This window comes from Bacillus rossius, chromosome 1, assembly GCF_032445375.1.
Source record: "Bacillus rossius redtenbacheri isolate Brsri chromosome 1, Brsri_v3, whole genome shotgun sequence".
In the NCBI taxonomy this organism is placed as follows: Eukaryota; Metazoa; Arthropoda; class Insecta; order Phasmatodea; family Bacillidae; genus Bacillus; species Bacillus rossius.
This window is the reverse complement of record NC_086330.1, coordinates 287,462,268-287,477,213: the sequence shown is the minus strand read 5'-3', so window position 1 is coordinate 287,477,213 and position 14,946 is coordinate 287,462,268. Positions and strand designations below refer to the sequence as shown.

The 14,946-nt window shown below is 34.3% G+C and overlaps 2 protein-coding genes across 2 annotated transcripts in view; one reads left to right on the top strand and one right to left on the bottom strand.

Moving 5' to 3' along the window:
- LOC134527695 (coronin-2B-like) overlaps positions 1–14,946 on the top strand; it is a 128,106-nt gene that overhangs the window by 104,427 nt on the left and 8,733 nt on the right. The window contains exons 12-13 of the mRNA XM_063360599.1: positions 3,215–3,307; positions 3,925–4,017. Of these exons, the coding sequence (XP_063216669.1) occupies positions 3,215–3,307; positions 3,925–4,017 (186 nt within the window). The remainder of the gene's footprint in view (positions 1–3,214; positions 3,308–3,924; positions 4,018–14,946) is intronic.
- The window catches only part of LOC134527696 (probable mitochondrial glutathione transporter SLC25A40), a 114,097-nt gene continuing 103,512 nt past the window's right edge, over positions 4,362–14,946 (bottom strand). Inside the window, exon 8 of the mRNA XM_063360600.1 lies at positions 4,362–4,407. Coding sequence (XP_063216670.1) covers positions 4,377–4,407 — 31 coding nt within the window. The 3' untranslated portion in view covers positions 4,362–4,376. The remainder of the gene's footprint in view (positions 4,408–14,946) is intronic.

Genomic DNA, 14,946 nt, shown 5'->3' with positions numbered 1-14,946 from the left:
TAAATGTTTAAATAAGAATAATGATATTTTTCTTTCATGTATTTAAGTATGAGTTGTGCATAGTGCAACGACCCAGGCTTATTCCATAGCATATCAGTTGATATACATGTTTGGGATTTATTTTATTATTCTTTGCTGAATATCTATTTGAGATATTATTCATTTTCTTGCTAATTTCTCTTTGCTGCACTAGTAAGCTATGGTCTTAGAGTATTGACTCTCGCCAAGTAGGAAGCGAGGTTGCTTAGTCTTCCTAGCTTACATGTTCGCTGGCCGGTGATTTTGAAAGAACAATTACTTAAGCGTTGGGCTTCGGATTGAGAAGACGTTTTCTGTCCGTGGGGCGGTCCCTCGTCTAGTGATCCCGTGCAGAGAACTAGAAGATAAGTGGCTGCTGCTAATTTATGTAGTTTTATCAGTAATAATTTGAGGAAGTCCGGATTTTCACTATACGGACTATAGGGAGTCGTGTTTCGTAGCTATTTCCGCTACCATGACGGGCGAATATCCGCCATTGTGCTGCAAGACTTTCAGGCATCTATACAACTACCATTCCTATCTACATTGATGAGACGCACCCGTTTAAAGGAATTTTCAGCCAATCCTGCGAGGAGCCAAGCTGAGTCGCCGTTATCAATAGTCCTGCTGGGTTGTAGTTATAAACTTTGTTTCACAGAGCACATCCTGAACCGGCTGGGGACAAGACCAGAAGTCCTAGAAGAGCGGAATCATCAAATTGCTCTCCCCCCTGAACTCAGTCGAGTATATTTTATCTAATTATCATGTGTAGAATCATGAGGCTGTTTTGTATTATTTAAACTGAACGTACTAGTATCGTCAATCAGTTTAAATGGGTCGTCGTACACTATAAATATAATTGCAAATATTTTGTTTAATTAGCTATTTCACAATATAGAACAATGGTTGAAAGAATAATGATTTGATATTTTTTATTATTATTTCAATAATTCTTCGGATGTGTTTTGACACTCATATTTATAACAAGAATATTAATAAGTGTTTATTACGTAATACATTTGCTAACAGTCTCAAAGTCGGGCAAAAAGATTTATAAACGTGTTAATGGGATAAATGTTCAAACAAAAAAAACACGCACACACACAGACACACACAGACAGAGAGAGAGAGCGCGTAGAAACACTGCAACTGGCGCCCAACAAATCAGTACAACACGTGTGTTTGTTTGAAGTCAAGTTAGAGATTCATATACACATACATACACAAAAATCAATCACACACTAGTAGGTGCAAGTTAAAGTAGCTGTAACTATTATTTTGTAGTATACGTTGGCTCCAAGTTGTGGTAGCCACACTCTAGCTAATACTGGTGTGTTCTCATGGGGTTTTGGCGCCTATTCTCTTCGCAGTAGATATCAGGAACGCTGCTACTGGATTGACTACCCAGACTGATAATCCAGCTAGCACGTCACTGCACTGTGTTACTGTCCAGAGAGTAATTATAAAATGGAAATTTGGTATTGTTGTGTGACTAGTGGAAATTTGCATTACCTATGACCAGGTCTGTTTTTTACGGAACTGACGTTTGCTATAAATGAAATAGTAATAGCTGAAAAACATGATTTTAATGGGCTTTGGTTCGCCCCAGCCCGAGAAACGTCTTCCCGCTGCAAGATGACGATGGCGTCTCTCCATAGAAAGGCCACTCTCTGAATAACAGCTAGAACGCTATTTGCAGCGCTGTTGTGACCGGGCACAGTACTAACCGTATAAACATTGGTGGAAGAATGACCTAAGTAGCTATTTATGCTAAAACCACCTATGTCACAAGCTAGCATTACTATTGAAGTTTGCAATCACATCTACAGCTTCTGGATGTTTATTCTCTGTATCCATTCATTGTATACCGTTTCTTCGTAAACTGGGAAGCAGTGTCTAACAGCAAATTTATCATCGCAACTAAGCACACAGCATTTAAGTACACGTGGCGGCATTGTATTTTACTTAATATGTAACTTTATAATCAATTTAACAATCTTACCTCAATGAAAATATGACCACTAAATAATTGAATAAATAAACGCCAGATATTTTCCAGTTTCCACCTACGAAGCAATAAGCAAGTAGCACGCAAATAACCTAAAGTCCTAAACAAAAATACGAATGAAAAATTGCCGCCATTACAAATCAGCCTTGGCAACGAATCGTAAACAAACATTGAGCAGTGAGCACACTAGCGCTCTTACGGCCGTGCACACAAACAAAACGTTGTTCAAGCATCTCTCTAATGAGTGCACATCCTGTGCGTCTCTCCCTTCCTCCTAACTATTTACTTTCAGTCCTTAGCAACCAAGGAGCTATCGATATCAGCAAACCAAATAAACTGCATAGTGAAATAAAACTTGGATGTTAGCGTGTAAGAGTATCGAACCAAGACCAAATGAATAAAGTTTCCAAAGAATAATGCTTAGAAGACCCTGAAGTTAAAAGTGTGTTGTCTCTGGCAATAAGATGTGTAATATCTGTTATACTTTGGTTGTCCTCTTTACAATAAAATAATTAAATACATAATATTGGCTCATGAAATATACAATTAATGTTACAATAATAATAAAAATAATAATAATATAACTGTAAACAGTTGGACTGGTTACATAGCCCTGAAAGCTTTTGGCTTTTCTATCTAGAGCTGCTGCTTATATGAGCATGCTTAACAGTTTTATTAATAATAGTAAAGGGTTTAGTTTGTACACATCCTTAGTATCCTTAAAAAAGTCCATAATTAAGGGCCCTTAAATCCTAAAATTTTACATTAGGGTCCTATAAACTCCTTAAAGTTTTATTCATGTCGCATGGAAGCATATTTGTTGCATTGATTTATTCTTTTGTTTTGACCATAGCAGCAAGCAGTGTTTAGCAACATGCAGTTCAGTGTTTCACACTGCTGCTAGTGTAGTGTCTAAAAGATTCTTCTGGGTGCATTTTATTTTTTCAATGGTAAAGTTGAGGATTTTCATTAGTTTTATATTTGATGGTAATAAATACTTACATTTTTTAGTGAACTATGAGGTAAAAATAATTTTATTACTATTCATGTATATCTAAAGTCATTAAAATTCTTAATGGCAGGGCTTATTAAAACTCTTTGATTTCTTTTTAATTCTTTTATAAGGGTATGAACCGTGCAGTGTATGTTGTTGGGAAATGTGTGTTCTGAGTGTGCTTGTGTTGGCAGGTGTTGTCCGAGAAGAACCAGAAGACCAGCAGCAACCAGAGCACCAAGTTCCACCAGATACAGCAGATGTTCGGCAGCAACAGAGCCGGCCAGGTAACCCAAGTCCTTAGCGTGTGGAAAACAACGACCAAATCAGCAAATTTACTGTCTGTAGATAATCATTGGGAAACCTTATCAGCCCAATGATTCATTTTGATTTAGTTAGCATCACTCTGCTCCCTTCAGCAGGGTATATACAGGTTAATGAAAGTTCAATGTAAGCAGTAAGGGTTTTGGAAGTTGCGAAACTTTAATTTCCAGCAGAATTACTAACTTGCATTTTGTTTTTTTTGATGTCTTACTTTAGTTTATAGTCACACCTTAAATATAAATAGTGGGAGACTATCCATTTTAATCATGTGGGAACTATCTTTGAAAATGTTTTAAATTTTTAACTTAAAAATTCGTTCAGTCCTGCAAATAGTAGCTATATTTAGTATTGAGTTAAATTTTGCCCTTATTTTTGGAAAGTTATCCTGTGATAAAGTTTGTTAAAAAAATTTTTATCAATAGTTACTAAAAAATTTCTATATTTTGTTCACCAAGAAGCACTGGGTTAAAAATAACATTAAATTATTTAAATTATTATTTGTTTGTTTTTCAAGTGAGACTGGTAATTTTTAGTTCTGATTCTATGATGTGTTGAGAAAATATTGTGTAATCTGTTTTAGTCAAACATTCTGGTCACTGAGGAGATCAAGTCTTCGAATGTGTTTTCAAACGAGCAAGAAGAACTGATTGATAGCCCTAAAACTGAATACCAGGTACATATTGATTTCTTTTGTTCTATTTTATTTTAAAAAGAGATTTAGACAGTGAATGATGAAGAAGTGTAGGTGAAAGTTGCTTATTGTTTAATAGTCTTTTTGTTTAATTTTTTTAAATTTCTTTGCATACTGTCAGTAAGTCAGTTACTATAAAAAAAAATTATAATACTGAAGTTGTGGCAGGTGGGTGGGTGTGATGTATATTTAATTGTGTTTGTTCATTTTAAAGAAAAGATGAAATAAATTTGTCACATACCCACCAACAGCTGAGGGCTTTAACGGTGAGCACGACACATACTGACGAGGACGGACACAATGGTCACTGCAGAGACAAGCACTCTCCCACCTCCCACGTGTCAGTACCAAGAGCAGGCACCTGAGGAGAATCTGCAACAGATAGGCACATCTGAAATTAGCCAGCACATGCAAAGCGAGAGTGCCACATACCTGCAGTGACCAAAACAAAACAGAAAAGTACAAATATATATGATTGAAGATAAAGTATAAAAATATACACATAGAAAATAAACACAATGACAATAAATAAATAAACAATACAACAACAAGCAAAGAACAAGAATCAACCCATTGAATCTACCCTAGCAGTGGATAAAACTGGCATCTTCAATATAAAGTCAGAGCAGCCCCTTGTACTCCCTTAGTTGAGAGGCAGGCCACACCTTCCACCAGCTTCCCCGTCCAGAGTGCATGGTCCCAACCACTGTAATTAACAAGAATGTATACCTACATTAAAGCACGTATGATAAGGAATATATGATATAATTATAAAAAAATAATAATAAACAAAGAGGGAACTAAAAATAATAGTTATAAAAGGCTAAATGACCAAAACAACATCTATAAAATATAGACAAATTGAGAGAAATATTGAGGGATAGCTGAAATAAGAGTTTATACATATAGCTAGAGGTACTCGAATTTCGTTAATGACGAAATCGCGAAATTTTACTAACGATTTTGGAATTACATTCTAAGCAGTTACAAATCTGTTTCCAAATGCCTATTTTGATTTTACAGCATTTCATTTTCACGAAATAACTGGCGATGCCGTGAAATTCATTACTATTCGCGATATTCTTGTTGTTTCACGAAATATCCACGAAATGTCAGAATTTTAACGTAATATGAATATTAAGTTTCACAATACAATACTTTTGCCGCAAAACGTATTCGTTTAGTAAACCAAAACATCGTAAGCCATCTTTATTATGAGATGCACCATGGATAAGTTGAAGCAAAATAAATACCAAACACTCGGCCTGAAAGCGGCAACCATTTATCAGCATTCCTAGCGGGATGTGGATGAAGTTAGCCGTTTGACCATACATATTCGTTTCCGTTGTTGTATTGCTTGTAAATAATAACAGAGAGGTTATGGGATTTTAATGTCGCAATACGCCGGTCATGTGAAATGACCAAATGAGGTTTGAAAAGATATCTTACGTTCCATGTAAATAGTTAAATGTGAATGAAAATAGGTAGTTGCGGTTTGTTTTGTTTGAAGTTTACTTGGTTTACTTGATACTTCACAATGCCTAAGGTCATATCAGTGTTTGAACGAGCTAAAGAATACGAGCATGAAGGATTCATTGTTTTTAAAAAAGAAAAGCGGATAATGATGTGTAAATTTTGCAATACGGTAGTAGATTGGAAAAGGAAAGATACTTGTTAAAAACACTGCAAACAGCGAGCATCTCATTTAGAGAAGAAAAAAAGTCAAACATCACCATCAGGTTGTGGAATCAAAAGGCAAGTGACACTCGAGGATAATATTGTTCTCCATAAACGAGCAAAGGAAATTAGTCAAATTAGCAAGCGATACAGTGCGTGCATTTCTTTCTGCAAATATTCCCCTAGAGAAGCTAGATCACCCAGCTATGAGGGAATAATGGTTAAATAAATACATGAAAGGTAAGTCAAGGAAATGGTTAAGGTTCTAACGTCCTAATAAACACAATTTGATGGGAAAGAGGCCAGAAAATGTGTAGTAAACAAAATTATAGTAAATAAAAAAAAAACTTTTGAGCCTGAAATTTTACAGGTACCATACTCATTGTAATTAACTAATTTTTTAGGGAACCCTTCCTTACATGTTTACCAAACTATTTGGCCAAAGTGGCCAATTCTCCTGACAGGAAAAAATTAATTCTATAAAGTTTTGTGCAGGAATATAGCATACGCATATTTAATACTCAAAATGTTTAAATACATAAACAGACTGTAAAATTCTAGACACTATTTGTGATGTAAAATTTAAGCTTGAGACAGTCTAAATCAGTGGTTCCCAACCTGTTTTTGATCAGGGACCACTTTAATTTCATTAATATTAGTAGGGACCACAAAATTAAAAATTAATCTGTATCAATCTAAAAATAAACTTTAAGCCTAATCGTTCAATGTTAATCGAAACGATTAACATAAGCAATCTAAAAAACCAAAATAAACAATTAACAGTGTAATGATTGAAAACATATATTTTTAGTACACAATTCAGTTTGCATCAATGAGATTTTTGAGCTTGCATCTTCTGTACAAGATCTTGAATTCTTGGGGTAATATTTTTGCTCAAAGCTACACGCATATCATCACTTACTTTCAGTCGATTCCTGGATTTGTTTTTAATGATCAGTAATTCAGAAAATCCTTGTTCGCATAAATAAGTTGTTGAGAAAAGAATAAGAAAGCGCAAAGCGATTTCTCGAATTTTAGTATATGAAATTGCTTTCTTACACCAAAACGTCTCCAAAGAATCAGATTCAAAAGCGTCCTTACAGTTCCTGTCATTTTGAAATTCAATAAGTTCTTATTGGATTTCTTCTGCAACTTCTCTAATGTTAGTGCCAAAAGAGTTGGCGTTGCGTATCAGTTTTTGGTCCACATTAGCTTCTGTATTGTTATATTCTAGGAAGTAACGGTTGAATTCATCAACCAACATTTGCAAATGACATTTGCTGTTTTTTTATATGCTTTCCCTAAACATGACATACTTTTTGTCATCAAGGAGTGCCTTAATGTTGCAAACGCACTATAATTGCCCTCGCCAACTTGACTAATCCATAACTTAAGTTTGCAAATAAAAGCACGAAGTTTATCTTCAAAATTAAAAAAAATATTTGGAATGCCTTCTAATTGTCTATTTCCTGAACCTTGCATTTGCAAGTTCAATTTTTTTAAGTGTGTAAAAATATCCACAAGATATGCCAAATGCATCTGGGATGTCAAATCAGAAAACTGTACTAGTAAGTCTTCAGTTTTTTTCTCACCTAAAAACAACTCAATCACTCCTCTCAGCTCGTATAATCTTGTCCATCATATTGCCTTTCAAGAGTTTCTCCTATTGTGTGAGGCTTTTTTGACTGTGCTATTAATTTTGTTATCTCAAATGATGCTACTAATGTTTTTTCTGATGCATATCTTGTCCCACTAGGCCCGAGTATCATTTTTTTTGAATTCTCCAATTTTCCTTGAAAGAACTCTGGTGGTCGGTCAAAAAAATTTGGATGAATCGTTTCTAGGTGACGTTTTAATTTTGCTGGCTTCAAGGCTTTGTTCGCGAGAACTGTTGCGCATATAACACATTGTGGTTTTATTTCTCCATTACTTTCTATCGAAGTAAATCCAAATTTAATGTAACTATTATCATATATTCTCTTAGGTGCCATTTTCTGAAAACAAAACCAAAATGTAATAGAATGTACTGTGTTATGCTTATATTATGTTTTATGCCAAGTAAAAGAATAAAAAAAATATAGCAAAATTTTTTCATAATTTATAGAATAAATCATTAAATAAATAAATAAATATAAACTGGCATCCAAAATATTCTAACCTCTCTATCATTTTTTTTACATACTTTAATCTTTACTACACAATTTAAAAAATAATGTTGGTTAATCGTTAAACACGAGGGTCTTGGTAGGTACCTTAAATTTCCCTTAACCCTCTTGGTGCCAGCCTCAAATTGTCTAATTCTATGACGGTTATACTATAAGTGCCAAGTCATTTTTAAAAGAATTACATATCTGGAGTTAAATATTAATAACTTTTTTACCTTTAATAACTTTTTACCTTTAGTTACTTTTTTACCTTTAATAACTTTTTTACCTTTAAGTATGGAAGCATAAATTTTTTACATCTTATAAATAAATTATTCTGTGTCATTTTTTAAGATCAAATAAAACATATAATGAATTTTTATTTTGTTTATTTTAAAGTTCTCGTGAAAATGTTATATTATTTTTAATGGATGGGCGTGCGAATATGGCATTGTTATCAAAGTAATATTCTTGGCACTAAGAATTTCTTAGGAAAATATAATCACTACAATTATTACAAAAATGATTTTCAACGCACAATAAACAACAAAGAATAACTGGCATTTTATAATATCCACGAAACTGCTTATTATTTTTTGATAAAGCAACTTAATAATTTGTTTGCCAGAAATTTATAATTTTTGTAAATATTTGCAAAATAAATTTTTATAAGCAGGAACACATACTTATGTAGAAAATAATTAACACTTATAATTTACAAAAGAATCAAAAGATAATTTTTTTAAAAATAAAAGTTGAATTTCTCACAACGGAAAGTTAAATTCAAAATGAAGAAATGTGCACAAACGCAGTACCAATCTGTTTCACATGCTGTTCGAAAACAGCATGAAAACCCTGCTCTCTATCAGGGAAGGAAGACAGAAGCATGACAGCTCTGCTCTCTATTTTGAGAAAAAGCAACTCAATAGTAGGGCGAGTCAAACCAACAATGGTAGAGTGCGCTGCAAGTGTCGTTTATGCTTCTTTGAAAAAAAAAAATATTCAGGCCATTTTTTTGATCCTCCAATTTTTCGTACGACACAAAAAATGTGACTTATCCGACTTTGACATTAAAAGAGTTAACAGTGTTTTTATTTCGTTACGAAAAACCTAAAACAGCATAATAACAATTCAACAATTTTATCATAGCATATTTTTAAGAATTTTTGTGGCTGGCTCCAGTTTTTAATTTGCGAGACCAGTGTTCTTTTACTATCTTAATTTTTAATTTCATATCACTTATTTTTAGGTTTTCAACTAACTGTACCTAACTTTTGTGAACATTTGTAATTACGGATGGGTCGGTAGCAGTTCTCGGTTCTCGGTTCCTACGGTTCTCAGCAATATAACCGGCACCGAGAACCGCACATTAAAAGTCGGTGCCAGTACCGGTACCCATTTCGAAAACAGTATTTCAGTACAACTTAACTGTAGATTAAAAAGGCCTCAATCACTTCAAATTTAGATAAAAATTCACGTTTGGACTCCTGTGAAAAAGTAATAATCGTGGCCTTAAAATAAATTACACGTGAAAATACTTTATTCTCCCATCAGGCAGTCACATCTCTAAAGAAAATATGTTTCTAAATCAAAATAAAACAGTAGTAGGTGCCATGGTTATAAGCCATCGAAATGGGCAACTGTACTTCATATATAACTCAGAACAAACCCGTGAACAGATAGACAGCATATTTGTTTGACTGGTTTTTAAAATAGGCACCTAATAGACTTTTTGACACGCAAGTATGTGTGACTGTTGTAAAAATACTAATTAAACGTGCAAATTCCATACTACGTGTTTTTAATTATAGCGGTGACTGTTTCCTAAATGTACCCGTAATAATTATCGGCATTCCGAAATTTTATGCTGCGGAGTGTAAGTACCGTGCACCTGCAGCCATCTAGCGGGATATTTAGTTACTATCCCCTTCAGGCAAACGGAATTGCTTGGGAAGTGATACGTTTCTAGTGTTTAATAAAATGGCGTGGATGAGGATGCAGCGGACATGTGATAGCATTTATTATTTATTATTATAATAACTAAAGTGTGTTTATTACTTGTGCAAAGTGGTGCTTGGATGTGTAGTTATATTTTGCTTTTAACTTTTCAAACAAAATATTCGTTGACACTTGGAAAATATAATTATGCTGGCAAAACTTTGCAAATTAATTTTAATATTTTTTGGTTTGTTTATTTATTGTTAGAAATGGCAACAGAAGTGTGGCAGTTTTTGCTGTTGACAGTGCAAACAAATTGTTCGCCAAGTGTTTATTGTGTAATAAACTTATTTCAAGAGGCGAGTTAAAATCCACAGCCAATATGAAAAAAACATTTATCAAATGTACATTCTTTGGCAACTGGTAACATCAAAAATCCAAAACGTATGTTCGCACTCATACATGTGCCAAATACACCTTCAACAAGTGCCAAATGTATCGAAAATTACTTTCACAAACCAACTATGACTGAAATTGAAAGTGTTCAGGCACCTTATTCTTGTGAAGAGGCACTAGTTGTACACCAGCAGGATTGTGAGCCACAAGGTAATTTTTCGGACTCTGAGGCTAGTAATTCTAGCAAAATCGAAGTTTCACCACTTTTGTCTTCTAATGGTGAAATGAGCACCAGGCCGAAAATAATAAGATATACATCTGCTGCAAACCAGCCAACATTAGTTCAAGCTTATGACAAAGTTTCCAAGTTCAAACCACGTGATTGTAGGGCCCAAAAGATAACTAGTCTCATAACTGAAATGGTTTGTTAGATATGCAGCCACTTTCAGTAGTTGAAAACAAAGGTTTTAAAAGACTGATTAACCATTTAGAGCGTAGGTACACTCTTCCTTCAAGAAAAGTTTTATCAAATGAATATCTGGAAGAAATGTACAGAGATCTTCATAAAAGTGTCATGGAAGAGCTGGGAGAAGTGAAGCATGTTGCTGTAACTACAGACTTTTGGACTTCATGTTGTGCTGTTAATGATTATCTTGCGTTGACTGTTCATTTTTACCTTAAGAGAAATGGTACCTTGGAACTCTGTCAGAAAGTTATTGAAGTAGTACCATTCAAAGAAATCAGCCATACTGGGGACAAAATTCACCGCTTTCTTTCAGATTTACTTAATGAATGGGGCTTGGCAACAAAGGTAGTTGCAGTTGTGAGGGATGGTGGAACCGACATCACCAAGGCACTCGATGATTCCATGTTTGTTCCGGTACCATGTGCTGCACATCTCCAAGTTGTAGTGAGAAAGGCATCTGTAGATAATCCTATTGTAAAGAACCAGCTAGTGCCCAAATGCAAAAATATTGTCTAGTTTCATACATTCTTACAAAAAGACAAAAATATTTAAACAGTGCCAACAAAAGCTTGATCTTCCCCAACAAAGAATGATACAGGATGTATCCACACGTTGGAACAGTACACTGCACATGATAAAGCGACTTTCAGAGCAAAAAAATGCTATCATCATGGCCAGTAGTAGAAAAGATGAAACTGTGGCTGCTGAACTAGTAACTGGATGAGTGGAGGAAACTGGAAAAATCGATCGAGATAATGGAGATATTCGACTCTGCGACGTTGCAGCTGAGCAAAGGAACAACTTCACTTTCAGAGGTAAGTCCAAAGAGTGCACTTTTTGGAGTTGCAAAAAGTAGTCATGCCACTGGTTTACATTTACAGTTGTTGATAATTAAATGTGCAACAACTTTTATTATTTAGCATTAAGTAATTGACTGCTGAAACTTACAACTTAACACATTTAAAATTCTGTGCTATTATTTTTCAAGTGATACCATTAATCTGTGTAATCCAGCACCATTTGGAAGTTCCTGGCTTGGCTGAAACAAGAATTTGGCTTCATCTATACAAGTGACTTAATAGTAAAGGTTACTTTGTTGGATCCACGTTTCAAGATGAACCCTTTTCAGGATGGAAAATACAAAGAAATTTTGATTTTGGTTAAAGACTCAATTATTTGTGAAATGAAGATGGTCAATGAAACTAGTTTAATCCCTGACAAAGGACAGACATTATAAGCACAATCTTTTGCTTGTTATGTTCAAACAGACAGAGGTAATTGCATTTGGGCTTGCATACAAGCACGTGCTTGCTTCCAGCAGCTCAGGACCTCCATTATGCACTAGTGCCGAAGATGAAATGAAGCTCTATTTTCATGAACCAACTTTGAACCTAGAGACTGATCCGAAGGCAATCGGTCAATACTGGCATGACTCGAGCATGAGAGACTCGAGCAACTGGCTCTGAAGTACCTCTGTATTCCTTCAACCACTGTGTCAAGCGAGCGTGCCTTCAGCACTGCAGGTGCCATTTGCGATGTTAAGAGGAACAGACTTGACCCTGAAAGGGTCAAAATGTTGATTTTTTGTCATAATATTTTGATGTAGGCAATTAGACTGTTGGACAGGTTTTAATTTTAATTCTTTGAATGTGTACCTTCATTTCATTGTTATTTACTGCCATCATTGTAATATTTTTATTTTGTACTTATGTTTTAAAGAAGTGTGTATTTAAATTTCCTGAGCTAGTTGCTATTATTATTATTACAGTAAATTTTAATGTAACAAATTGTTTTCTCTATGTTATATAGCATTACTTTTCACCAATACATTTATATATGCAGTTCGTAGATTTGTTCGATGTAGCTTGTTAAGTATCTAAAAACATTAAATTTGCTTTGATAGGCCTAGCTAAAAACTGAAAAATTTAGCCAAAGCATTTATTTGTTAGCACATAATAAAAACAATAAGGACAGTCTTAGTCATCATGTTTCTATTTTTAGTGTAATTAACAATTTTTTGAAAATGTAAGTCTGAATGTATACTAGTTAGTGCTCTTTTTTGTAACTGAAGCAATAAATATTTTTTTACTTGAAACACTACATAAAAGTGGTGATATTACTTATCTTACTTTTAAAGTGAGAACCGAGAACCGATTTTTAAGTACCGGTACCGAACCGAGAACCGGTATAAATCAAGAACCGACCCATCACTAACATCCACATTCTGTTTTGTAATTGCATGTTTTTATTAAAAAAGTTTGACAGAGAAAAATGCGTAGCCTACTTACCCTGTTCATATTTTATCAAAATATCCATAAGAATATTGAGGAGTTACAGATGTTTATCCACTAAACAGCTAAACAGAATCACTAGCACAACACTGCTGAGCAAAACAAAAGAAAACATATGATTGACTGACCGGCTTGCGCCATAATGTTTAGTCAGTTGCTTGCCCTTCCCCCGGTCGCCTGCGCGCCGCGCTCGCTTTTATTCACCGACGTGCGTTCATTAAGTTAGAAATCTTTCTCGGACCATATTTTAGCTCTCGGACCACTGATGGTCTGCGGACCACTGGTTGGGAACCACCAAAAAAAAAAAAAAAAAAAAAATTCCCTGTGTTAATTTTTAAAATTGATTTACATTAAGTAATATGGGCAAGTATGTATAGTAAAACCTCATAGAAACAAGGCCTACCTACTGTCAAAGGAGAAAGAAACTGTCATGGTAATAAATTGTTGTTATAGCCAAATAATTTTACATATATTATGGAGGAATGATGAACTTAGTTAAGGTGTTGTATATAAAGTACCATATTCTTTATAACAAGGTTCCACTCCAGTAAAATTTGCCTAAATATACATGCTTACAAAAATTAATTCACATATATATTCATTGCGGGAGCTGGTGACCGGCCAAATTCAAATACACTACGATCTTCATACATGCAGATTTTGAAAAAGGAAGAAGAAGCAAAAATAAAAGAAGATGTACTAGATTAGCCCATTGTGATTCTATGCGATGAAACAACAAATCGCAAAGGATAGTGTGTTTTTGTGATTTTGTTCAGAATTATTTTGGCAAGTGGTGAACGAAAAATGCTTGGGGTAGGGGTTAATGTTTTATACAATACAAATGCAACTGAATGTTCGAGTGGTCCAGTGAACTTGTTGCCTTGAATGAATGTGTGGTGAAGACCAAGATGGTGTTCCTTAACACACGAAAGAGAAAACATCACTACCTTCAGCATTTACAAGAATCCAATGCCAACCCTAAACTTTTCCCTTCTCCAGTAGTAACCTGCTGGAATTCATGGCTGTAGAGTACTTAGATGAGTATTTGACTCTTTTGGTCACATTCTTCAAAAAAGAAGATTCTGACTAGTAACATTACTGCCGATAACGGATTCAGTGACTTAGGTTTAGTAGAAGACTTGTAGAAAGAGAAACTTTGTTTTGTGGAACTTTGAAAAAGTACAAGAAAGAAAGAATATGTTTCAGTTAAGGGAAGATCAGAAACATCAACTATTTTTGATTTAGAGAACAAGCAACTATTGTTTCTTGATTTCAAAGAAATCTGATTTTGATTTCCATCCTGCATTTTGATGATGCCATTGATCAATCTTTGGAGATCAGCAAATGCCTGACATAATATTTTACAATGAAATTAAATCTGGAGTAGATGTATTTGATGAATTGTGCGCGAAACTGTCATCAATGGCCAGTGTTAATTTTTTCAGTACTCAATATAAGTGACATCAACGCACATTTAATATTTTTTAGAAATGGAAATGAGGTTAAGAGCGGGCAATATTTTTTTCAAACACTTTTCTCGATAGTTGTGGAGGAACAGCTTGCTTGAAGAAGTGTTCACCAGAGGAATTCCAAGTTCTTTTCAAGTCTTGAAAAGTACTGCCCACCATCTGAATATGAAGAGTTTGGAAGAACTGCGGAAAAAAAACGCAAGCGCTGCAGAACTGTCTCGTCAAGAGCAAGAAGACAAGACTGTCAAAAGATTTGTGTAAAAATTGTAATGAATTTTTTTGTTTTGAACATTGTCATGATTTTTAAATTCTATAATAACTATCATTCTACCAATGCTGGTAGTGGTCAAGGAAAATTTTAAAGATGCAAAATTTTTAAAAATAATTTGTGTAAATCCATGAAAAGTAAAATAGATACTTCTGGGCTGCAACGTTCTACATCGGACTAGAGAAAGAGTTGATATATATTTGTCTGTGTAATTTTTATGTAACATGTTATTTTGAAGGTTACATTTATATCAATACTCATA